The 26,572-nt window shown below is 45.9% G+C and overlaps 1 protein-coding gene across 1 annotated transcript; it reads left to right on the forward strand.

Annotated features, from left to right (window-relative positions):
* Window positions 1-2,724: 2,724 nt before the first annotated feature.
* Window positions 2,725-14,929, forward strand: LOC137535483 (zinc finger protein 892-like). The gene is made up of 6 exons (XM_068257321.1): window positions 2,725-2,772; window positions 4,909-5,037; window positions 5,160-5,238; window positions 6,546-6,645; window positions 6,758-7,481; window positions 13,327-14,929. Exons 5-6 carry the CDS (start codon window positions 6,836-6,838, stop codon window positions 14,175-14,177), a joined length of 1,497 nt encoding a protein of 498 aa, XP_068113422.1. The 5' UTR covers window positions 2,725-2,772; window positions 4,909-5,037; window positions 5,160-5,238; window positions 6,546-6,645; window positions 6,758-6,835; the 3' UTR covers window positions 14,178-14,929.
* Window positions 14,930-26,572: the final 11,643 nt, after the last annotated feature.

Genomic DNA, 26,572 nt, shown 5'->3' on the forward strand with positions numbered 1-26,572 from the left:
GAGCAGATGGGTGGCATCAGCCTAGAAGTTAGGGCATCACAGAAAGCCAGGATAACGGAGGCTGAGAGGTCTTGTGCTCTCTCTCTCCCCCCCGGTGCACAAACACCTAATTAGGGAGAGTGTGTGAGCATGGAAAGGTGACACATAACAAGGAAAACACACTCATAAGGACTGTCTAACCAAAGGTAGAGTTTAAAGGTTAAATATAAATACAAACATAGCTAAGAATTTTACATATGTCTTCTCAGGGGGGATTGTAAGAGTCTGCAGGGTTCTTGCCATGTAAATCCCTCAGGAAACATTATTCAGAGTTCTCCCTTAAAGGACACCTGAGGTGAAAACAAATTAATGAAATAAACAATTGTATCTATCTTCCTTCTCCTAAAAAATGACTTTTTAATATATTTGACACACACAAGCAATAGAACACAGCAATACATGCATCCAGCTACATTTAAGTGGTCAGCAGGTGCTCGTCAGCCAATCAGGATGCACTGTCATACACCCTTTACCTGCCATACCACATCTAGCAGCCATTAGCATTCAGGTCGGGAGCCGTCCGGGGGGGCTATGAGCGGCGGGGACCCGGCGGAACGGCACGGAGGGCGCGGACGGCGTCCTCCGTGTCCTACAAAGTTACACAGGTATATAACTTTTTTAATGTTTTTTTTAAACATTTGGCCTCGGAAGTCCTTTAACCACTTCACCACTGAGGGGTTTTACCCCCTGACCACCAGAGCAATTTTCACCTTTCAGCGCTCCTTCCACTCGTTCGTCTATAACTTTATTATTACTTATCGCAATGAAATGAACTATATCTTATTTTTTTCCGCCACCAATTAGGCTTTCTTTAGGTGGGACATTATGCCAAGAATTATTTTATTCTAAATGTGTTTTAATGGGAAAATAGGAAAAATGTGGGAAAAAAATTAATTATTTTTCAGTTTTCGGCCATTATAGTTTTTAAATAATGCATGCTACTGTAATTAAAACCCATGACATGTATTTGCCCTTTTGTCCCAGTTATAAAACCATTTAAATTATGTCCCTATCACAATGTTTGGCGCCAATATTTTATTTGGAAATAAAGGTGCATTTTTTTCAGTTTTGCGTCCATCCCTAATTACAAGCCCATAGTTTATAAAGTAACAGTGTTATACCCTCCTGACATAAATATTTAAAAAGTTCAGTCCCTAAGGTAACTATTTTTGTATTTTTTTTTTATTGTACATTTTTTAATTTTTTTTTAATTTACAAAAATAAATAAATTGGGGAGTGTGGGAGGTAATGAGTTAATTTTTTTTTGTAAAAGTAATTTATTTGTATGTGAAAAATGTGTAGGGTGTAGTTTTACTATTTGGCCACAAGATGGCCACAGTAACTTTTTGTTTTAATGCGACCTCCAAGCGTCCTTCCGGAAGCTTGGAGGAAGTACTTGGAGGCTGGGTAAGTGTGTATCTTTTCACAATGATAGCGCTACTCATCGGAGAGCAGCGGATCATTGCGGGGCTTAGATCAACGAACGGGAATGGATTTTCCCATTCATTGATCTCCGGGCGAGTGGCCGCGGCGTGTTTACTAGCGGCGGGCGGCGTGTTTACGAGCGGGAGCGCGGGCAGCGGCGGGAGCGCGGAAAGTACGGATTTCTCCGTCCCTGGGGGTTAAAGGATGGAAAAAGGGACGGAGAAATCCGTACGGGCGGGGGTAAAGTGGTTAAATGTATCTATCTAAACCTTGGCTAAGGGGAGCAGTTCTCTCCACAGAACTTTAAAGGGAACCAGAGAGGATGAACTATACATACCTGGGGCTTCCTCCAGCCCCATACGCACGGATCGCTCCCACGCCGCCATCCTCCGCTGCCTGGATCCGCCGCCACCGAGTCCCGTCATTGCCGCGAGTCGGCAAGTCGGCCGGCGGACGCGGCCAATTCTCCGCATCACAGGGTGCTCTCCCCATACAGATATGCATGTGGCTGCTTACTGCGCAGCCGCATGCGTACATGCATGGAGGGAGCCCCTGTGATGCGGACAATTGGCCGCGTCCGCCGGAAGTGACGGGCCCGGTACCGGTGGATCCAGGAAGCTGAGGACGGCGGCGTGGGAGCGATTCAGGCTTATGGGGCTGGAAGAAGCCCGAGGTATGTATAAAATCTTTGCCTTTTTTCACCCCTCATTCCTCTCTGGTTCCCTTTAAAGCTCTGTATGTAACCCTTCCAATGCTGGTCTAGTAAAAAAAATGCTGGTTGCATATAATATGCTGTAAATAACGTTTTATAGCAAAGTTGAAATGCAGGGTTATATTCTGCTTTAAGTCTCCCTGTGCCCCCTTTGCCTTTATTTGTCCCCTTGTGCTACCTCTGCCCCCTGTTTCTTCTTCAGTCCCACTCTGCCTCTTTCTGTCCTCCTGTGCCTCCTTCTCTCTCTCTCTGTGCCTTCTTTCTTACATGTATTTTCTGGTGAAACACTGCCGCCATAAGTGTAATTTCTGGTGAAATGCTGCCGCATTACAATTATCTTCATGGGAGGGAGGGGGGGGGGGCGCCATAGGTTTTCTCGCCTGGAGTGACAAAATGCCCCTGCTTTACACACTCCTAGGAGTTCTGGTTCACCATGAGCTTTATAGGCAATCTGCAACTGTAAGTGAAGGAGATCCCACAAACAGAGGCTGCAGTTAGTCTATTCACCACAAGATGGCGATCACACACACAGGAAGTGATGTCAGATAGGAAAAAGAGAAGTTGCAGGAAGTGGAGAGGGTACGTTGTTGGAAGAGGTAATTGTGTGATTCTTGTTATATACTAGCACATATATGGCTGCTGGGCATTGTACAGGATGTATTGCAGTGGGAAGATCAGTGCAGACATGGGCAAGTATGAGGATAGTAATAGTATGAATGAGCATAGACATTGTATGCAGCAATAACTGTATATAGGAGAGATGGTGAATAGCCATGTCCCCCAGCATTGCCATTATCCACCAGTATGTAATGTCCCCACCCCAGCAATGCCATTTCTTTCCCAGTATAGCCATGCCCCCCCCCCCCCCCCCCCCGTGTCCCCAGCATTGCCATTACCCTCCAGTATGTAATGTCCCCCCCACCCCAGTAATGCCATTTCTTTCCCAGTATAGCCATGCCCAACCCCCCCCCCCCCAGCATTGCCATTATCCTCCAGTATGTAATGTCCCCCACCCCAGTAAAACCAATTATTTCCCAGTATAGCCGTGTCCCCCCTGTGTCCCCCCTGTGTCCCCCAGCATTGCCATTACCCTCCAGTATGTAATGTCCCCCCACCCCTGTAATGCCATTTCTTTCCCAGTATAGCCATGTCCCCCTGTGTCCCCCAGCATTGCCAGTGTCCTCCAGTATGTAATGTCCCCCACCCCAGTAAAACCAATTATTTCCCAGTATAGCCATGTCCTCCCTGTGTCCCCCAGCATTGCCACTATCCTCCAGTATGTAATGTCCCCTACCCCAGTAATGCCATTTCTTTCCCAGTATAGACATGCCCCCCTCTGTCCCCAGCAATTGCCATTATCCTCCAGTATGTAATGTCCCCCACCCCAGCAATGCCATTTCTCCCCCAGTATAGCCATGTCCTCCCTGTGTCCCCCAGCATTGCCATTACCCTCCAGTATATAATATCCCCCACCCCAGTAATGCCATTTCTCCCCCAGTATAGCCATGTCCCCCTGTGTCCCCCAGCATTGCCATTACCCTCCAGTATATAATATCCCCCACCCCAGTAATGCCATTTCTCCCCCAGTATAGCCATGTCCCCCTGTGTCCCCCAGCATTGCCATTATCCTCCAGTATGTAATGTCCCCCACCCCAGTAATGCCATTTCTCCCCCAGTATAGCCATGTCCTCCCTGTGTCCCCCAGCATTGCCACTATCCTCCAGTATGTAATGTCCCCTACCCCAGTAATGCCATTTCTTTCCCAGTATAGACATGTCCCCCTCTGTCCCCAGCATTGCCATTATCCTCCAGTATGTAATGTCCCGTACCCCAGTAATGCCATTTCTTTCCCAGTATAACCATGTCCTCCCTGTGTCCCCCAGTATTGCTATTATCCTCCAGTATGTAATGTCCCCCACCCCAGTAATGCCATTTCTTTCCCAGTATAGCCGTGTTCCCCTGTGTCCTCCAGCATTGTAATTATCCTCCAGTATGTAATGTCCCATACCCCAGTAAAACCAATTCTTTACCAGTATAGCCATGTCCTCCCTGTGTCCCCCAGTATTGCTATTATCCTCCAGTATGTAATGTCCCCCCCACCCCAGTAATGTCATTTCTTTCCCATTATAGCCATGTCCCCCCTGTGTCACCCAGCATTGCCATTATCCTCCAGTATGTAATGTCCCCCACCCCAGTAATGCCATTTCTCCCCCAGTATAGCCATGCCCACACTGCAGTATTGCTCCATTCCCTCACCTCCATGCAGAGTAGTAATAGGAGGGATTACATTGGTTTATAGCTAGCTGTCACAGTGTGCTCCAGTCCTCTGCTCCCATTAGCCTCAGTCTCTGCCTCTCCTCATATCCTCATCCATCTACCACTACCAGCACTGCTGTAACATCACAGGAATGGTAACAGTGGGAGGTGGATGTGAGGAGACAAGGCCAGCTGGAGAGGAGGCAGAGGGAGGACAGGACTGCAGCATGCTGTGAGTATAGTGCACAGGTAGCTATAAACCAGCTTATTATGCTTTCCTGCAATACTCTGCATGGCCCTACCACCCACAAGTGACAGCAATGGGGAGATCATCTGTCTGCTGGCTGGAGAGGTGAGGAGAATTATGGGAGGTCACAGGACATCACTCTTATCTCTATTAATAAAACACACCTGATCAGAGAGGTGAGGAGGATTCTGGGAGATCATGTAACATTAATGTTGGTCTTTTCATACAGCGTCCTGTGAAGTCAAGTGATCATGAGACCATCGCAGTGGCCCCACCTCACTTCCTGATATTTGAGGGACACAACAAGAAGAAGATTCTGGAAATCACCAGGAAAATGATTGAGCTGCTGACATGAGAGGTGAGCAGTGCTGGCAATTATGTCCAGTAACAGCAAGGGGGGGTGTCTGGGCGGTGATTGTGTCATTGTGTGTGTCGGGTTCCTATGAGATGTCAGGATGTCACGTCTGTTTCTCCATGCAGGAGTGGCAGTATATAGACAGACACCAGGACCTCTACAAGGACACCATGATGGAGAATCAGCCGCCCCTCACATCACCGGGTAAGAGGAGATTCTTTATTTCTTGTAATGGAGGATGCAGTGCTTGGGGTCCTCCTAGATCCCCCTCATCTGAGAAACACAAACAGACAGTAACCTCAATTCAGTAAGGGCTGATTGGCAAAAAAAAAAAAAAAGGTTGGGGAAATAACGCATTCTGTATTGGTATTGTAGACTTTGTTTTCCAAGTGCACCAAGACTGTCACACATGCGGTAATATGTAGTTTACTGAGAAATGTTGCTTCAGTTCAGTAAGACCTGCTCGGTAATGCAGAAGTCTCCCAGCTATGAAGGAGGTCTCTGCAGCAAGCTGAGGTTCTCTCCTACAAGTGTCTGCATAACCCATTCATTGTGACAGCTTACTAGAGAGTAAAGGGCTTCCTGCATCCCTTTAGATGTGTATGCATGCCACTAAAGGGCCTCTTCTGTGTACCAGTATATAGATCTGCATGTCTAAAGGGATACAGGGAAGCCTCTTTAAAGTGAATGTTTATCAGTAAAAAAAAAGAAAAAGTCAGATACTCACCTAAGGAGAGGGAAGGCTCGGTCCTAATGAGCCTTCCCTCTCCTCTCCCAGTGCCCGGTCCCGCGCAGGATCCCCCATGGCAGTATTCGACCAGTTCGGTCAAATACTGCCACTTCCGCATGCCTTCGGGAGCTTTCGGAAGCCTTCGGGGGCACTCAGGCTCCCGATGACGCGACCGCTCCATACTACGCATGCGCGAGCGCCCTCTATGACGCGCTCGCGCGTATGTAGTATGGAGCGGCCCGTCTTCGGAAGCCCGAGTGTTCCCAAAGACCTCCGAAGTCCCTGCGGCGGTGGACACGAACGGGGGAGCCAGCGCAGCACCGAGGGCACCGGGAGAGGAGAGGGAAGGCTCATTAGGACCGAGCCTTCCCTCTCCTTAGGTGAGTATCTAACTTTTTCTTTTTTTTACCGGTACCCATTGGCTTTAAACGTCTCCTGATGTTGTATTTTGTTTATCTTTTTGATGTCGCACCCGGCAGTGCATCTGATCAAATGAGGTGAGTAGCAGGACCAGGTGGCTCTTCCTATTGGCTTTCTCCCTAGTCTGTCAATTTTACTACATGCTGGTTTCTAGTTATTGACAGGTCCAGCAAGATCTTAAAATGCCCAACATTTTATTTGTTTTACCAAATGCTTTAATCTTAGTGAATTGACTTTTTGTGAGGTATTCACTGCATAAGCCGGTAATTTACCTCACTAGTCTGTAATATATACTTTTCAATGTGGTGACGCTTAGTTAATTGAGCCCATAGTATTCAGTCATGGTGTGTGTTTCCTACAGATAAATCCAGTAATGGAAACCCACCAGAGAGGTGTACAGGTCCTCTTTATTCCTGGGGTTGTCTAAAGGAAGATCCCATCACCCCCCCCGCCATTATAAGGTAGGTGGAACTGAGTGTCATTAGAGACCCCAAACTATGTGACATTGTTTCCTGTTGTCTCTGCTGTTATCTGTGCTCACATTATAAAGTGCTTCTTATTTTGTGCACTTAGGGTGGCGAACTGATACATGTAAGTGCTGTGGTTAAAGAGGAAGAAGAAGAGACGTATGTGAGGAGTGATCAGCAGTCTATGGAGGAGGGTGACATGATGGGGACAAAGAAAGAAGAAGAGACATATGTGAGGAGTGATCAGCAGTCTATGGCGGAGGGTGACATGATGAGGACAAGTAAAGAGGAAGAAGAGATGTATGTGAGGAGTGATCAGCGGTCTATGGAGGAGGATGACATGATGGGGACAAATAAAGAGGAAGAAGAAGAGACATATGTGAGGAGTGATCAGCAGTCTGTGGAGGAGGGTGACATGATGAGGATAAAGAAAGAGGAAGAAGAAGAGACGTGTGTGAAAAGTGATCAGCAATCTATGGAGGAGGGTGACATGATGAGGATAAAGAAAGAGGAAGAAGACACATATGTGAGGAGTGATCAGCAGTCTGTGGAGAAGGGTGATATGATGAGGATAAAGAAAGAGGAAGAAGAAGAGACGTGTGTGAGGAGTGATCAGCAGTCTGTGGAGGAGGGTGACATGAGGATAAAGAAAGAGGAAGAAGAAGACACATATGTGAGGAGTGATCAGCTGTGTATGGAGGAGGGTGACATGATGGGGACAAATAAAGAGGAAGAAGAGGCGTATGTGAGGAGTGATCAGCAGTCTATGGAGGAGGGTGACGTGATGAGAGCATCTAAGGAGGAAGACATTATTGCAGAGATGAGAATTGGTGAGTGATAAACATTAGATATTTAATAGCCTTATTACACTGACTAACAGATATGTTCCTGCTGGGCACAGTATAGATCATCTTCCTCTCGGTATGTGTGGTAATATTACCAGAGTTTCATGAATCTGCCCCTTTGATACAATGTAAAGCAGTCAGTGTACAGCTTGTATAATGGTGTAAATTTGCTGTTCCACCAACATAACTCAACACACAGCCATTAATGTCTAATCCACTGGCAGCAAAAGTGAGGACACCCCTAAGTGAGAAATGTCAAAATTCTACTCAATTAGACATTTCAGGGCCCAATCCAATTCACTTATTTCCTAAGTTTTCTCCTTGGTGATATTTTCATATCTTATCAATAAATGGCCTTTTAAGCCACCAGCAGGCAACAAAAAAAATTATAAATGTGACAGTTTGGATGTTTGTTACTCGATCACACAAAACTGGCTGATCGGATTTGAATGAAATTTGTCCCACACATAGTACATTACCGGGAATAACATATAGGATACTTTTTATCCCCATAACCAAAAAAGTGGGCGGAGACAAATACAAATTTCACTGGGAAAATGTAAACTGATGCCATTCTTACACTGTTAATAACAGGGTTCTCAAACTTTGCACAGTTGGTCACTGGGTGACCAAAATTAATATTCAGAAAAGTGGGCGGAGCCTACAAAAGCCAATCAAAATTCACTTATTGATTTTCAAGGGGAATATTTAATTGCTGCCAGTCGCACAATATTAATGGCACAAGCCTCGAACCGGGTCCAGTTGGTCATTGGGTGACTGGGGTTCAAATTCAGAAAAGGTGTGGAACCACAAAAAGCCAATCAGATTTGTTTCATTTCAATACAAATTATTAATGCCAAAGACAGCAAAGCTCACAAACTTGGTCATTGAGTAATTGTGTGTTAGGGTAAGAAAAAGTGGGTGCAGTCAACATGAACCAAATACATACCCGGGCAACACCGGGCCATCAGCTAGTTAAAAATAATTTTACATTATGTCTTCATTTGCAGAGTGTTGAGAAGTTATTTTAAACAGAAGATGAAAAATGATGTCCTAGGAGAGAACTTAGCAGAGGAAGGGAATTGGTTCCGGCCCTTTCCCTCCCTGAGGTCATGTGACTAGTTAGTGTTACAAGGTCTCAGGTGTGAATGGGGAGCAGGTGTGGTACATTTAGTGTTATCGCTCTCACACTCCCTCATACTGGTCACTGGAAGCTCAGCATGGCTCCTCAGGGCAGAAAAATCATGGCAGAGAACTCTGAGGAGCTGAAAAAAGAATTGCTGCTCCACATAGAGATGGCCTAGGCTATAAGAATATTGCCAAGACTCTCACACTGAGCTGCAGCATGGTGGCCAAGACTATACAGAGGTTTAATAGGAAAATTTCCACTCCCAATAGGCCTCGCTATGGGCGACCAAGGTAGCTGAGTAAACATGCTCATTGTCATACACAGAGAGGGAGGGAGAAAAAGGAAGACCAAGCATATGTTGATAAAACGCACACACACACACACACACACACACACACACACACTGTACACACACACACACACACACACACACACACACACACACACACACACACACACACACACACACACACACACACACACACACCCTCTCTCTCTCCCTCCCTTGCTGTCCTACCCAGCCTTGCTGTAATCATTCAGGCAGAAGGGGGTGGAGCTACATCTTTGTTGTGTGTGCTCCTCCCCTCCCTACCTACTGCATGTGAGAATAACTACAAAGGTGAAAACTTAAGGACTGGAGTGATAAGACAGCACTCTCACTGTGAAAGCGGGCAAAGAAAAGCAAAGTTCCAGCACTCAGCGGAAGATGCAACAGGAGGCTGGGCTTGGCTATGCTGTACTGCAAACTGTGAAGAAGTGAGTCCCTCTAGGCTGCGTGCTCCGGCAAGGAAAAAGCAGTATACTTGTAAGCATGAAGAGAGAGGGCAAAGCCAGCACTGCAGTTGGGGTTCTTTTATTGATAAAAAGTTCAGACACTCACAGTTGTGTGATAGCCAGGTGTCAAGGCAGGTTGAGTGGGCGCCAGGTCTGAGATTCCCTGCGGACGACCGTTTCACGCTGGACGTGCTTGTTCACCGCTATGGGGAAGTTGGGGGCGGGCTGCCTCAACGCGGGTTACATACCCGCGTCACGGCGGCACTTCCGCCTTCGTCTGCTAGCCACGCCCCCGTTGCCATGTCATTCCATGACGCTCACTCGTCCTGCAGACAGGACGGGAAGCGTCCATGTTTCCCGGCAACAGTGTGCACGCCCACAGGCACGCCCACCCGAGCCACCAAATGTCCAGCCAACCAGCCCAAGGATGCACATCAATGGCTGCTGTTAGTAAACAGCAGGACATGTGCGCATGCTGCAAAGCGCGTACTATATTAGAGGCACATATGTAGGCAGTAAAACCCAGGGCTGGAAAGGAACGGGCAGTGGAGGCAAGGGCAGGCATGCCCGCAGGCGCAACCCAGGGTGTCGGGGTAGCAAGACATAAAAGCAAATACCAAAGGTATATATACAGTATGGAACAAGCCCACAGTGAGAGGAGAGAGAGAGGCAAGGAAGGGAGCAGCGCAGATGTACAATAAGCTGAAAACCAACCACAGAGAAAAGGAAAAGGGGAAAAACGTGCATAAAGACAGTCATTCGCGTACGCGCGACACGGAATACAACTCCCAGCCGCGCGGGCACATAGACAGAGCAGTGGAATATAAGGGGGAGAAAAGCCGGCGAAAAACAGTAGAGGGCAGAACCAAGGAGCAAAGTTCCGCAAGTGTGTCAAAGCCAAGGCACAAGAGAAAGTCAGCAATGCAGTGTCATTCAAGTTCATTTCTCTAGAAAGCAGGCCAATTCATTTTTATCATTCAGTCCGAGAGGGCCAAGGGCATTGGTTTGTATAATCCACCGAGCCTCATGTTGCAATAAAGTCCGCTCCCTATCTCCTCCTCGGTGTGTAAAATTTTCTAGGGCAAAGAATCTAAGACAGTGAGCGTTTCTCCCATGGCACTGAGCCATATGTGTTACTAGTCTGGTAGACTTATCCTTGGATTTAAGTGAACGGAGATGTTCCTTGATCCTTGTCTGCATTTCCCTGGTAGTTTGACCAATATAGTATCTATTACAAGGGCACAGCAGGCAATACACTACAAATTTGGTCCTGCACGACAGTACATCTTTGATTTTGACGGGGGTCCCTCCCAACATCGATATTCTGTGCTTCAGAATTTGATCACAGATGCCGCATGTCCCACAGCGGTAATTGCCCGGCCGTCTGAGGGTGTTCAACCAATTATTCGAGTTGGGTTTCCTGTATTCACTACTGGTTAGCATATCATAATAATAATAATCAAAGATGTACTGTCGTGCAGGACCAAATTTGTAGTGTATTGCCTGCTGTGCCCTTGTAATAGATACTATATTGGTCAAACTACCAGGGAAATGCAGACAAGGATCAAGGAACATCTCCGTTCACTTAAATCCAAGGATAAGTCTACCAGACTAGTAACACATATGGCTCAGTGCCATGGGAGAAACGCTCACTGTCTTAGATTCTTTGCCCTAGAAAATATATCTTTTACACACCGAGGAGGAGATAGGGAGCGGACTTTATTGCAACATGAGGCTCGGTGGATTATACAAACCAATGCCTTTGGCCCTCTCGGACTGAATGATAAAAATGAATTGGCCTGCTTTCTAGAGAAATGAACTTGAATGACACTGCATTGCTGACTTTCTCTTGTGCCTTGGCTTTGACACACTTGCGGAACTTTGCTCCTTGGTTCTGCCCTCTACTGTTTTTCGCCGGCTTTTCCCCCCCTTATATTCCACTGCTCTGTCTATGTGCCCGCGCGGCTGGGAGTTGTATTCCGTGATGACTCTGTCTTTATGCACGTTTTTCCCCTTTTCCTTTTCTCTGTGGTTGGTTTTCAGCTTATTGTACATCTGCGCTGCTCCCTTCCTTGCCTCTCTCTCTCCTCTCACTGTGGGCTTGTTCCATACTGTATATATACCTTTGGTATTTGCTTTTATGTCTTGCTACCCCGACACCCTGGGTTGCGCCTGCGGGCATGCCTGCCCTTGCCTCCACTGCCCGTTCCTTTCCAGCCCTGGGTTTTACTGCCTACATATGTGCCTCTAATATAGTACGCGCTTTGCAGCATGCGCACATGTCCTGCTGTTTACTAACAGCAGCCATTGATGTGCATCCTTGGGCTGGTTGGCTGGACATTTGGTGGCTCGGGTGGGCGTGCCTGTGGGCGTGCACACTGTTGCCGGGGAACATGGACGCTTCCCGTCCTGTCTGCAGGACGAGTGAGCGTCATGGAATGACATGGCAACGGGGGCGTGGCTAGCAGACGAAGGCGGAAGTGCCGCCGTGACGCGGGTATGTAACCCGCGTTGAGGCAGCCCGCCCCCAACTTCCCCATAGCGGTGAACAAGCGCGTCCAGCGCGAAACGGTCGTCCGCAGGGAATCTCAGACCTGGCGCCCACTCAACCTGCCTTGACACCTGGCTATCACACAACTGTGAGTGTCTGAACTTTTTATCAATAAAAGAACCCCAACTGCAGTGCTGGCTTTGCCCTCTCTCTTCATGCTCTCACTGTGAAAGTTTATCACTACATGTTAATAAGGCAAGCCTCTTTAGTGAATTAACACTTAAAATACAGATCGATGTGTGGTGATGTTTCCACTTGCCTTATTATCACCAGAATCATCTTAATGAGTTGTGGCCATTGGGGTTGATTCACTAGCTATAGCGCTGTTGGCTTTTGGGGGAAGCTGGGGTTAGGAAGGTTTAAAAGTGATTTAAAAAGTAACCTTTATTTTAATTTAAAAGAAGCAGGGAGATTGGCCATTAGAGGATGGGCAACAGCGACATTCAAGGAGAACTGGGGAGGAGATTGTGTCTCAGAAGTTCAGCAGAATAGGTGCCGTATCTATTCCTGACTCTCTCCTCTCTCACTTCAATTCTACAGTCACTATTTACATGCTATAAAACACAATGGGGTTAATTTACTAACTATAGTGCTGCCAAACAGCGCAACTAAACTACTGTTACAAGAGCTAATAGAGCAGCGCAACTTATTTCCTCTGTGCACGTTACGCAACTGCCGCTTTAGTGAAGGATCATGGGAGCAATACATCACTACCGCGCGGCACATCAAGGCAGCGGCCGTTGCTAAGTAACGCACACTACGCTGTCACTAGCACATGTAGCGTGCTCAGAGGAAATATTAAGTGAACTGTTAAACCTTCCTAACCCCGCCTTCCCCTAATCAGGCAGTCCTTGTTGTATATGAGGACGAGGTCAGCCAGATTCTCTGCTCTGCATGGCCTGACCTATATTCATCATGGAATGGTATGTTAGTGGCTTGTATAATCAGCTGCTGCAGCAGGACTTGTAATTCCATTAGGAATAGCGGCCGTGTTGTTTGGCCTCGCTCTCCCTGACCTCCCCACACTGTAATCTTGGATTGCAGGTTACTATTACAGTAAAGCACTTTCTCCAACTAGAGCAGATATAGCCCCGCCCCCTTGTCATAGCCTCTGAAGAAGCGCTTGTGTGTGAAACTGCCGTCAGGCTCCCAGCAACCAGCACCCACCATTATCCACCCCCGCACCGGTACCTGTTTAGTCTCTTCTTATGGACTGTGAGGTGATGATGTAACACACAGCCTACTTGTCTGCACATTGCCAAATATAGGAAGTTGTACAGCAGTGCCGACCATCCTCTTTCCTTTCATCCCTAATGATAATTGTTCCTCCCCTCAGAATTCTCTAACAGGAAGTGATGATGTTTCTCTATTTGCAGGGCGGAGTCCCGGCATCAGGAACCTCTCAGAGATTCGTCTCTCTGTATCCACAGACTGTACAACGGATGATGATGTCACTGGACAAGAGTCCCCTGCAGATATCCTGGTGACCCCAAATATCCCCCCAGACTCCCCTCACCTGTCTAACCCTGAGGGGCCTCACACCCAGCACAGCTCTCCCCCTGCTGGAGGGTCTCATTCCTGTTCCACGTGTGGGAAATGTTATGCATGGAAATCAACTCTTGTCAGACATGAGAGATCTCACACTGGTGAGAAGTCCTATTCATGTGCTGAGTGTGGGAAATGTTTTGTGGTGAAATCAGAGCTTGTCAGACATGAGAGAACTCACACTGGTGAGAAGCCCTATCCATGTGCTGAGTGTGGGAAATGTTTTGGTCATAAATCAAGTCTTGACAATCATGAGAGATCTCACACGGGTGATAAGCCCTATTCATGTGCTGAGTGTGGGAAATGTTTTGTTGATAAATCAAAGCTGGTTGCACATGGGAAATCTCACACAGGTGAGAAGCCCTATTCATGTGCTGAGTGTGGGAAATGTTTTGTGAGTAAATCATATCTTGTTACACATGAGAGATATCATACTGGTGAGAAACCCTATTCATGTGCTGAGTGTGGGAAATGGTTTACTCAGAAATCAAGTCTTGTCAGACATGAGAGATGTCACACTGGTGAGAAGCCCTATTCATGTGCTGAGTGTGGGAAATGTTTTACTCAGAAATCAAGTCTTGACAGTCATGAGAGATGTCACACTGGTGAGAAGCGCTATTCATGTGCTGAGTGTGGGAAATGTTTTTGGCATAAGTCACAGCTTATCAGACACTTGTGTTGAGTGTGGAAAATGTATTGGCTACAAATGTTCTGATGCACGTTATTTGTTTTTTTCTTCTTTTTTTTTTACCATATTTACACAGAATGCTGAGGATCTTTTCCTGCTACTCGGTGCATTGGTTTATAAAGTGTTAAAGTCCCTGAACTGAAGTGACATGATGATTATTATTATTATTTAGTATTTATATAGCGCCGACATATTACGCAGCGCTGTACAATGTATATATATCTTGTCACTAACTGTCCCTCAAAGGAGCTCACAGTCTAATCCCTACCATTGCCATCTGTCTATATTATGTAGTGTAAGTACTGTAATCTAGGGCCAATTTTAGGGGGAGCCAATTAACTTATCCGTATGTTTTTGGAATGTGGGAGGAAACCGGAGTGCCCGGAGGAAACCCACGCAGACACGGAGAGAACATACAAACTCTTTGCAGATAGTGCCCTGGCTGGGATTCAAACCAGGGACCCAGCGCTGCAAGACATGATGAGATAAATATGGGTACATATAGTACTGAGCCTCGTTAGAACTTGCTTTGTGTTATTTTCTAATGTAAGGGTTAATAAACCAGGTGCTTTATCTATACAAATGAGGCAGGATCTGCAGTCATATGCAGCCATGGCTCTCCTGGAGAGAAAATAAAAGCCAAAGCACTTTTATCTGGCTGAACAAACACTCCTGTTAACACAAGAGTGCTGAAATTATCATTATTTGTTTTTGCTGGGAGCTGAATAAACCAGATTTTAACCTCCCTAGCAGTGCATTTCTGTCTGGAGTTGTGAGTCAAAAGCGGTACATTTTTTTTTCAAGTCTTTTAGGCCTCCAATTCTTAAGTCATAACTCACCAAAATATGTCAGAATAAAAGCCTGCTAGACATTCTGCATATAAATAAAAGACTAGAACACAAATTTGTTGAATTAATTAAATAGATGAATAAATGTAAAAAATTGTGAAACTGTACAAATAAGGCAGGCAGAGAGTAGTCAAAGTCCAGGCAGGGGTCGGTGCAGGCAGCAGGCAGAGAGTAGTCATATTCCAGGCATGGGGGTGGTGCAGGCAGCAGGCAGAGAGTAGTGAAAATTCAGGCATGGGGGTGGTGCAGGCAGCAGGCAGAGAGTAGTCAAAATCCAGGCAGAGGTCGGTGCAGGCAGTAGGCAGAGAGTAGTCATAATCCAGGCAGAGGTCGGTGCAGGCGGCAGGCAGAGAGTAGTCATAATCCAGGCAGAGGTCGGTGCAGGCGGCAGGCAGAATTCGGTGCAGGCGGCAGGCAGAGAGTAGTCATATTCCAGGCATGGGGGTGGTGCAGGCAGCAGGCAGAGAGTAGTGAAAATCCAGGCAGGGGTCAGTGCAGGTGGCAGGCAGAGAGTAGTCAAAATCCAGGCAGAGGTCGGTGCAGGCAGTAGGCAGAGAGTAGTCATAATCCAGGCAGAGGTCGGTGCAGGCGGCAGGCAGAGAGTAGTCATAATCCAGGCAGAGGTCGGTGCAGGCGGCAGGCAGAGGTCGGTGCAGGCGGCAGGCAGAGAGTAGTCAAAATCCAGGCGGTGCAGGAAGCAGTATATACATATACACACACTATATAACAACAAAAACAACAAATAACATTTGTAAAGAGCTTTTCTCCCATAGGACTCAAAGCGCATAAGCATGGCTCAGACCATCGTGGTACAAAGAAAGAATTTTATAAGTCTGGAAATGCCAGGCTGAACAGGTAGCTTTTCAGTCTGGATTTGAATAGCTCCAGGGATGGTGCTGTCTTTACTGGGTGTGGTAGGGAGTTCCAAAGAGTAGGGGCAGCATGACAGAAAACTCTGTCTCCAGATCTTTTGAGGTGCACTCTGGGAGTGACCAAGTTTATAGAACTTGCTGATCTGAGGTTGTGAGAGGTGTGGTGCAGCTTCAGCAAGTCCTTCATGTATCCAGGGCCCAGATTGTGCAGGGATTTGAATGTCAGCAGTCCAATCTTGAAGAGTATTCTCCATTCTACTGGTAGCCAGTGCAGTGAGCGAAGGATCGGTGTAATGTGACAGTGGCGAGGCTGGTTTGTTAGCAATCTGGCAGCAGCATTCTGCACTAATTGCAGGCGATGCAGATCCTTTTTGGGGAGGCCAGCATAAAGGGCATTGCAGTAGTCCAGCCGTGGTGTGATGAAGGCATGAACTAGGGTTGGAAGATCCTCTGGGGGAATCAGATGTTTAATCTTTGCAATGTTCTTCAGATGAAAGAAGGAAGATTTAACTACAGAAGAAATTTGGTTTCTGAAACTCAATTCCCCATTGATTAGTACTCCAAGGCTGCGCACAAGGTTGGAGCTGTTTATGTCTGAATTCCCAATCCTGATTGGTTTTGCTTTAGGATAGAGCTGTTTTGATGGTGAGTGCTGGCTTTGGACAAACAGGACCTCAGTTTTGTCAGCATTCAGTTTCAACCAGTTATCATTCATCCATGCCTGAAGCTCAGCTAAGCAAGAGTTTATTTTTGGAGGAGGGTCTGTTTCACCAGGTTTGAAGGACAGGGATAGCTGTGTGTCATCGGCGTAGCAGTGGTACGTCAGGCCACATCGTTGGATAAGTGTACCGAGTGGCAACATGTAGATTGCAAACAGCAGAGGGGATAGGATTGATCCTTGTGGCACTCCCGAATTGTAGAGGTGCAGGTTTGGACATTATAGGTCATAGGGATACTCTGTGTTCTGTCAGTCAGGAATGATCTGAACCACTGGAGGACTGATCCACTGGTGCCACAGTACTCCTGCAGTCTGTTAAGCAGGATTTCATGGTCAACTGTATCAAAAGCCGCTGAGAGATCCAACAGGATTAGGATGGAGCATTTCCCCTCTGTCCCTTGCCATGAGCAGATCGTTGCAGACTTGGATGAGGGCTGTTTCACAGCTGTGGTGTTTCTTAAAGCCAGATTGTAGAGGGTCCAGGATGTTGTTTACTGACAACTTGGTTTCAAGTTGCAGATAGACAGCCTTTTCAATAACTTCACCTAAGAAGGAGAGGTTGGAGACAGGTCTGTAGCTGCTCATTGCATATGGATCCATGAAAGGTTTTTTAAGAAGGGGCTTGATGATTCCTTCTTTTAGAGAGGTAGGAAACCTCCCTGCTTGCAGAGAGCAATTTACTATTTTGTGAAATGCTGGACCAAGCAGGTCAGGGCATTTCAGCATATGTTTAGTTGGTCCAGGGTCCAGGTCGCAGGTTGTCTGGCGGAGGATGTCTGAGATCTCTTCCTCACTAATACTTTTGAAGTAATTCCTCCAGGGTGTTAGGTTGTTTTTCCAACCATTTCCAGGAGTTGAATAAGCCTTAGGTGCTGTGGACTGAATGAGAGACCGAATAGAGGATACTTTGTCAGCAAAGTAGCAAGCAAATTTCTCACATAGCTCCTTTGAGGGAGTTATAGTAGGTTTTATGATGTGAGAGGTCCAGAGCCTGGGTGTGAGAGGTCCAGGCCCACCTGCACTCCCCTCCAGGGTATCATGTGTTGGCCTTGGGGCCCCGGCCAGTGAGAGAGGTCCGGGGCCCCTGGCCATCGTGTGAACCAATCGTGTGTTTTTATAGTAGGTTTTAGACAGGATGGGTTACATAGTCTATCAACTGTGCGGAATAGTTGGGCTGGCCTGTTGGCAGCCTTTGCGATCTCCTGTGATAGGTAGGAGGATTTTTTCTTGGTGATCGCATTTTGGTAGCTTTCTAGGTGAGAGACAAGGATGTGTTTATCTTTTGAATTCTGAGATTTTCGCCACTTCCTTTCTAGTCTGCGCACTTCTTTCTTTAGGTCCTTTAGTGAGCTGTCAAACCACCGTGCATGGTGAAGTGGTGTAGACCGTTTAATGCAAACTGGAGCAAGGGCGTCATAGGCAGATGACACCGCATGGTTGTACTTTAGGACCATGGAGTGATTGGTTAATGCGTTGAAGTTGAGGATGTTCTGAACGTGCTGGGGTAAGACATATTTCAGAGAACGGTATTTTGAGAGTTCTTTCCCTCTGTGTTTTATCGCTGGTGCTGTCAGAGAGAAGTGGATGGTGTGGTGGTCTGACCATACCACTGTGTTTATATCCATGTGTGATATTAAAAGTCCGGAATGAAATATAAGATCCAGGGAGTGCCCTTTCTTGTGGGTGAGGAGGTTGACAGCCTGAGAGAAACCCAGTTCACTCATTATGAGAAGTAGTACACTTCCTAGGCGTGAGGCGTGATCATCCACCCATGCATTAAAATCTCCCAGGATGATCCATCTAGGGTGTTCCACTGTAAGGCAGGATAAAAGTTCAGAAATTTCTTTAAGAAAGGCTGGGCCATTTTCTGGGGGGCGGTATATGAGCAATATGTTGATGTTTATTTCGGATGAGAGTTGGGCTGCAAGACATTTGAAGGTTTCAGTGGGGCCTATGGCCAGGAGCCTTATGTTCAAGGAGGATCTGAAGCATATGGCAACCCTCCCACCCTTTGCGGACTTGTCTCTCACAGTGCAAGACTGAATAATTGGTCGGCACGGTTGCTTTAAGAGTTGGGCCTGCATGTTTCCCAAGCCAGGTCTCTGTCAAAAAGGTCAAATCAGAGAGCTCTATTAGGTCATGTATAGTTGCAGTCTTATTATTTATCGATCTGATATTGCAGAGTGTGGCTGTGATTGAGCTTTCCTGGGGACAGCTATGTTTTTTAGACTTCACTGTCAAACTTGTTACCCTTTGCCTGGTGTAGCTTCCCTGGTTTTTATTTTTGGATCCACTACCTCTCCGCCCCCTTCTGCATTTCCTGAGTATCCCAAAGGATTTTAAGAGGAGAGCTAGTGAGGTGTTAATTTGTAATTGATTCTTCGGAGGGCAGGCAGAGAGAAGGTCCTTTGATGAGTATTTGTATGTTGACATTAGAGACAATAGACTTGTTTAGATAGATTTTACTTCTGGAATCATGCTGAGATCAAAGGGGGTCTGTGCAAAATGCTTTCATTCCTACACAGAGTCAGATCATAGATTTATTTTAAGTAAATTTCCTTGTTTTAGAGTTAGATGATAAATGATAAAATAAATGTGGAAAATAGTCACTGTCTTGGATAATGGATAAAGGATTACTCACAGGGTGGGGTGAGGGCAATCCCAGAGAGGTTGTGAAAGGAGTAGTCTATTCTAAAGCCAGCCACGGCCTAGTCAGATTTCAGATGCTTCAGATTACTTATGTTCCTCGCGCCAGGACAATAAAGGGTTAACAAAATACACTCACACACAAGATGTGAGCACAAATTATGCTGCTTTATGATGATTATCCTTGTCTTTATATGCTACAGAATACAGGGTTTGCTCATGCGCAGTATATCACCATAATTACAGAAAGTCATGTGATTTACAAGAAATAACACAGTTCAATGATCACAGGGAAAACATGATATTTATTACCATACAGGTGTCCCACATTGGGGACACATTGGGGATTTGCCCAGAAAGGAGAATTTGACTATTCTTGGTTTCAAACAGCCAACCTTTCCTGCACAGATGTGTGGCTGACTGTTCTAAAGACTCTCTAATATCAAACTGATTAGATACATGTATACTTGTACAGTGGAAAAACTATTTGCCCCCTTCCTGATTTCTTATTCTTTTGCATGTTTGTCACACTTAAATGTTTCTGCTCATCAAAAACCGTTAACTATTAGTCAAAGATAACATAATTGAACACAAAATGCAGTTTTAAATGATGGTTTTTATTATTTAGTGAGTAAAAAAACTCAAAACCTACATGGCCCTGTGTGAAAAAGGAATTGCCCCCTGAACCTAATAACTGGTTGGGCCACCCTTAGCAGCAATAACTGCAATCAAGCGTTTGCGATAACTTGCAACGAGTCTTTACAGCGCTCTGGAGGAATTTTGGCCCACTCATCTTTGCAGAATTGTTGTAATTCAGCTTTATTTGAGGGTTTTCTAGCATGAACCGCCTTTTTAAGGTCATGCCACACCATCTCAATAGGATTCAGGTCAGGACTTTGACTAGGCCACTCCAAAGTCTTCATTTTGTTTTTCTTCAGCCATTCAGAGGTGGATTTGCTGGTGTGTTTTGGGTCATTGTCCTGCTGCAGCACCCAAGATGGCTTCAGCTTGAGTTGACGAACAGATGGCAGGATATTCTCCTTCAGGATTTTTTGGTAGACAGTAGAATTCATGGTTCCATCTATCACAGCAAGCCTTCCAGGTCCTGAAGCAGCAAAACAACCCCACACCATCACACTACCACCACCATATTTTACTGTTGGTATGATGTTCTTTTGCTGAAATGCTGTGTTACTTCTACGCCAGATGTAACGGGACACGCACCTTCCAAAAAGTTCAACTTTTGTCTCGTCGGTCCACAAGGTATTCTCCCAAAAGTCTTGGCAATCATTGAGATGTTTTTTAGCAAAATTGAGACGAGCCTTAAGTTCTTTTTGCTTAAAAGTGGTTTGCGCCTTGGATATCTGCCATGCAGGCCGTTTTTGCCCAGTCTCTTTCTTATGGTGGAGTTGTGAACACTGACCTTAATTGAGGCAAGTGAGGCCTGCAGTTCTTTAGATTTTGTCCTGGGGTCTTTTTTGGCCTCTCGGATGAGTTTTCTCTGCGCTCTTGGGGTAATTTTGGTCGGCCCGGCCACTCCTGGGAAGGTTCGTCAGTGTGCCATGTTTTTGCCATTTGTGGATAATGGCTCTCACTGTGGTTCGCTGGAGTCCCAAAGCTTTAGAAATGGCTTTATAACCTTTACCAGACTAATAGATCTCAATTACAGTACTTTGTTCTCATTTGTTCCTGAATTTCTTTGGATCTTGGCATGATGTCTAGCTTTTGAGGTGCTTTTGGTCTACTACTCTGTGTCAGATAGCTCCTATTTAAGTGATTTCTTGATTGAAACAGGTGTGGCAGTAATCGGGCCTGGGGGTGACTACAGAAATTCAACTCAGGTGTGATAAACCACAGTTAAGTTATTTTTTAACAAGGGGGGCGATCACTTTTTCACACAGGGCCATGTAGGTTTGGAGTTTTTTTTTTTCTCACTAAATAATAAAAACCATAATTTAAAACTGCATTTGTGTTCAATTATGTTATCTTTGACTAATAGTTAATGTTTTTTCATGAGCAGAAACATTTAAGTGTGACAAACATGCAAAAGAATAAGAAATCAGGAAGGGGGCAAATAGTTTTTCACACCACTGTATATGAAATTGATCTATATACTAATATATACATATATATACATATATACCTACACATCCTTTCAGTCCCCCCCCCCCCCCTTGATCATTTCTTCCAAAGGAAGAAGATGACCCTACTAAAGCCAATACCTAAAACAGGCAGAACTAGCATCACAGTGGGCAAAATTTTGGTTGAAGTCTCCTAATGGTCAAAACATGAATAGCTATTTGGTAAATTACTTCTAGCAAAGCAAATGATTAACTAACCTGTACCTTAAACAACCAATTAAACAATTTTGGCCAATCCAATGGTCAAACAAATCAGAAAAGAACCAAATCAGAAATTAATCAGGAAAAAACCCAATAATTACTTTTCCTGATGCATATCAGAACTAAGAACAATTCTCTTTCCTGGTGTAATCTAGCAAAAATCTTATGCGAACTGCATGTGTGAGTGCACTCATGTGTTTAACTTAGCCTGCGGCAGGAATATTTCTCTTAGATCAATATGAGGAGCTTTCTTATCTCAGCACTTACTTTAAGAGAAACTTCCATCTGTTCTATTTTAGAAAAGGCTTGTCTAAATACTAGGCCTCAGATAGGCCAAGGCCAAAAACCCTTATGATAGCAACTAACTCCTGCATAAGGTGGCTATGCAACAAGATATGAGATTTGGGAGAGGGTGGTCTTGACTCTACAATTTAGTTTACAAACTGATTGTGAGGCATGGCAGACTTCTCACCTTCCATCAGCCACGGTACTCCAAGCTATCTCTGTAGTCTTTACTCTAAGTTACACACTCCTGTTAAAACAGGAGGTGGAAAGATAACACCAACCCAACTACAATCATACTTAATGCTAAGAGTACAGAGGCTGAGATCAGGAAAAAACCAAGAACCATCATCAGATCTCTCTAAATAAGAAAACGTAGCTACAGGCCTTAGTATAAGACATATTTATGAAAGGGACTACACAGATCACAGCAGGAGACTAGGGAATAAGGCTACATGAGACCATCAACATCTCTGACCTTCCAATTATCCCATATTAAATATACCAATCCGGTTGCTCAGGGCAACTAAGGTGCTGTGAAATTGTAGTCCATAAGGCCCCGTTCACACTTGCGGTTCTCTGCTAAACGGACCGGATGACCGGATCCGGTCAGTTTGCATCAGGTGTTCATCAGGATGCGATCCGGATCCGTTTGGCAAAAGATAGTAGAAAAGGAATAAAAATGTTGGGGTCTAGGAGGTCAGCAGAAGGTGGACCTGTGGAATCAGGCCCTCCGCTGTTTAGCACTCACCTCCACCTCCGACATACTGCCAACATCTCCAGCACGTTTAAAATCACTGCTGCTCCACTCCAAAATGCTTGCCCATGTGTCCCCATCCAAAATCGCCGCTTCAATACGCATAGGAAGTGGGGTAGAACATCCGGATTTTTAGCCAGTGTGTTGTGCGCTCTCCGGTTCTCATTGGTTTGTATTGGCCGGATGGTGCAGTCCGGCTCCGCTCCGGATACGGCTGCCGGAGGAGCCGGACCAAAAAATAGCGCATGTTGGGTCTTATGCCGGAGTCCGGATCCGGTCCGGATCCGGTCCGGACGAAACGGACGCATGTGAACGGACGCATAGGCTTTCATTGCTATGCCGTGCGTCCGTTCCGCAAGCGGTCCGGCTCCGGCACGGCGATTCCGGACGGCGACCGCTAATGTGAACCGGGCCTTACACCAATCATACTGACCAAAGCTTGCTATGCTTGCTCAGACAAACAGATAAACAAACTCTGATTTAGTAGGGGAAGGGAATGTTAGCTAATCTACTTTTTACCACAATAATGGTAAGTATCACTGGCGTAGGGCCCGAGGTCGCAGCGGTCGCACCCGCGACTGGGCCCGGCTCCTGCAGCCTGAGGGGAGGGGCCCGGGGCCCCGCCTGTGCGTGTGTGTATACTGGCAGCGGTGGGCACTTAATTAACCTGGCCAACTCCATTTGCGGCTCCCAGACAGACACAGAGCGTGCAGACACATCCACGCACTGTCTGCCTGCCTGGTCTCTCCAGAGCAATTATCTCCCCTCCTTCGCTCTCTTCAGACAGCAGCGGCCACTTCAGTGTGTGTGACTGCTATACGTCACACACACAACAAAGTCACGCTGTCTGGGCTGGCTCTGATCTCTGAGGAGATTACTCTTCATCTACTCTACAGCTGCTCCGCCCCCTCCACGCTCCAGTTGGCCCTTCACTGATCTCTGGCTGGCCTGGCTCCTCCCATATCCCTCGAGTGAGCTGCAGGTTCAGCCAGAGTCAGTGTGGGAACGTCGTGTTTGTCGCCTGCAATCTGCTGCCATAGACAGTCAGTGGGGAGGTCGAGGAGTCTGGAGCTTTGTAAGTCTGGGCTGCATTGCCTCTCCTACTGTGTCCCTGTCTCTCTCCCTAGTCCCTATGGCTGTCTCCCCCCCCCTGTCCCTGGCTGTCTCTCCCTATGGCTGTCTCCCCCCCTGTGTCCCTGTCTCTTCCTATGGCTGTCTCCCCCCCCCCATCCCTGTCTCTCCCTATGGCTGTCTCCCCCCTGTGTCCCTGTTTTTTCCTATCTTCCTATGGCTGTCTCCCCTCCTGTGTCCCTGTCTCTCCCTATGGCTGTCTCCCCCCCCCCCTGTGTCCCTGTCTCTCCCTAAGGCTGTCTCCCCCCCTGTGTCCCTGTTTCTTCCTATGGCTGTCTCCCCCCTGTGTCCCTGTCTCTTCCTATGGCTGTCTCCCCCCTGTGTCCCTGTCTCTCCCTATGTTTGTCTCCCCCCTGTGTCCCTGTCTCTCCCTATGGCTGTCTCACCCCCTGTGTCCCCTATCACTCCCTATAGCTGTCTCCCCCCCCTGTGTCCCTGTTTCTTCCTATGGCTGTCCCCCCCCCCCCCCTGAGTCCCTGTCTCTCTCTCTGTGGCTGTCTCTCTCAGTGTCCCTGTCTCTCTCCCTCTCTCTTCCTCTGTCCCTGTCTCTCCCTGTCCTCGTCTCTCTCCCTGTCTCTTTCCCTGAGTCTATCCTGTGTCCCTGTCTCTCTCCGTGTCCCTGTCTCTCTCCCTGGCTACCTATACTGGGGCACCTATTCCTGCCTCTCTGTACTGGGGCACCTATTCCTGGCTTTCTGTACTGGGAGCACCTATTATTATTATTTAGTATTTATATAACGCCAACATCTTCCTCAGCACTGTACAGAGTATATTGTCTTGTCACTAACTGTCCCTCAGAGGAGCTCACAATCTAATCCCTACCTGGCTACCAATACTGGGAGCACATATTCCTGGGTTACCTATACTGGAACACCAATACCTGACTACCTATACCCTAGGTACCTATACCTGGCTCTTTAATGTAGGGGGGGGGGGGGGGGGCAGGTCCAAATTCCGCATCGGGGCCCTGAGGTTTGTAGCTACGCCACTGGTAAGTATCTATCCAGAAACACTACAAAACAAAGCAGAAAAAGATGTAACTAATAGCAATCGCTGCCATAGTTACTCTTGCAAGGTCAGGACTAACAGGACAACTGTAATGATGGCTACCTTCAGATGTAACCATACTATCTGTACACTCAGCAACTATTCACAATCAGGATAAAAAAACACAATAGCAACATGGAACCTAGCAAAACTTAGCAAAACAATTATGGACAAATTGAATCTACTAAAGACCAAGGTATCAAAAGAGAGGAGACTTTTTCCCTGAAAATTATATATTATATAATATATATATATATATATATATATATATATATATATATATATATATTTTATTTATATATATATATATATATATATATATATATATATATATATATATATATTTTATTTATATATATATATATATATATATATATATATTTTATTTATATATATATATATATATATATATATATATATATATATATATATATATATATATATATATATATATATATATCCATTGCTGTCTGATAAATATACAATTTTATAGTTATTTGAGTTTAAAAAAAAAGATTTGTGTACATGAAGTATAACCAGAGGACAAAGTACAACACCAGCCCATTTCACTGCTGATCCAGAGGAAGGCGAAAACCCTTACAAGGCATAGTCTACTTGGCCCCAGAAAGGGAAAGATTCCTTCCCGACTCCAGAATGGCAATCAGAAAAAATCCCTGGATCAACAGCACTTGCCGTTGTTTAGTAATTGATAATTACATACTTCAGAAGAGATCTTACCCAAAAATTGCTCTATATATACTACTTATAAAAATATCAGCTCATTACATATCAACCCATTATCTCACTTACAAACACCCTGAATCCCAATCTTTACCTAAGGGATGATATAATAGAAATAAAGGCTTTTACTATTTAGAAAGCATTAACCCATAATGTGACTTACAATTAACTCCCAATGTATAATAGCCTTAATACCGTAGCCCACCCCTCATAGTGGCTGACTCAATTATCGATCTAAGATCGGTATTGAAAACATCCAATCCTTGAGCAGACAAGTGAACCCTATCAGAGCGGAATAAGTTAGGCCGAGAACCCTCAAACTTATTGTGCCAATAAGAAAAACCCCCTATAGCTGGCAGGGATCTAGATAATGCCCTATTAATGAATGTCTTAATTACCCTTAATCTATCCTGGGGAAAAATCCACACCCGTCTGGGAATGATTTCAGAAAAGATCAGTACACATTGGGGGATAATCTCATGAATGAGCATGCAACAAAAAAATTGTCCTTAGATAAGCCAAAGTTTTCCCCATTGTCAATATTAATATTTTCTATGAGCCCAATACACATAACAGTGGCCCACAATCCATACAATCTTCCTGGATCTAAGATCCAGATCTTGTTCCATTCTTCAATAGATGACACAAACAACTTTTGAAACTTCTATCAGGGGATGTGTCTTAGTACACTGTCACTGTCCACCTGATGAAAAAGTCTCTTTTTCCAATCACTCGGGACTTAGTCAACCTGCTTCACCCAATCTGTCAGTGGATCCAGTAGGAAATCCCTCTGTAAAGATAGCCTCAAGGTAGCCTCTGGTCAGACTCCCTCTGGATGGATCCCTCTGGACAGGCTCCCTCTGGATGGGTCTTTCTGGTCAGACTCCCTCTGGATGGGTCTCTCTGGACAGGCTCCCTCTGGATGGATCCCTCTGGACAGGCTCCCTCTGGATGGATCCCTCTGGACAGGCTCCCTCTGGATGGATCCCTCTGGACAGACTCCCT

This window comes from Hyperolius riggenbachi, chromosome 10 (genome assembly GCF_040937935.1).
Source record: "Hyperolius riggenbachi isolate aHypRig1 chromosome 10, aHypRig1.pri, whole genome shotgun sequence".
NCBI lineage: Eukaryota > Metazoa > Chordata > Amphibia > Anura > Hyperoliidae > Hyperolius > Hyperolius riggenbachi.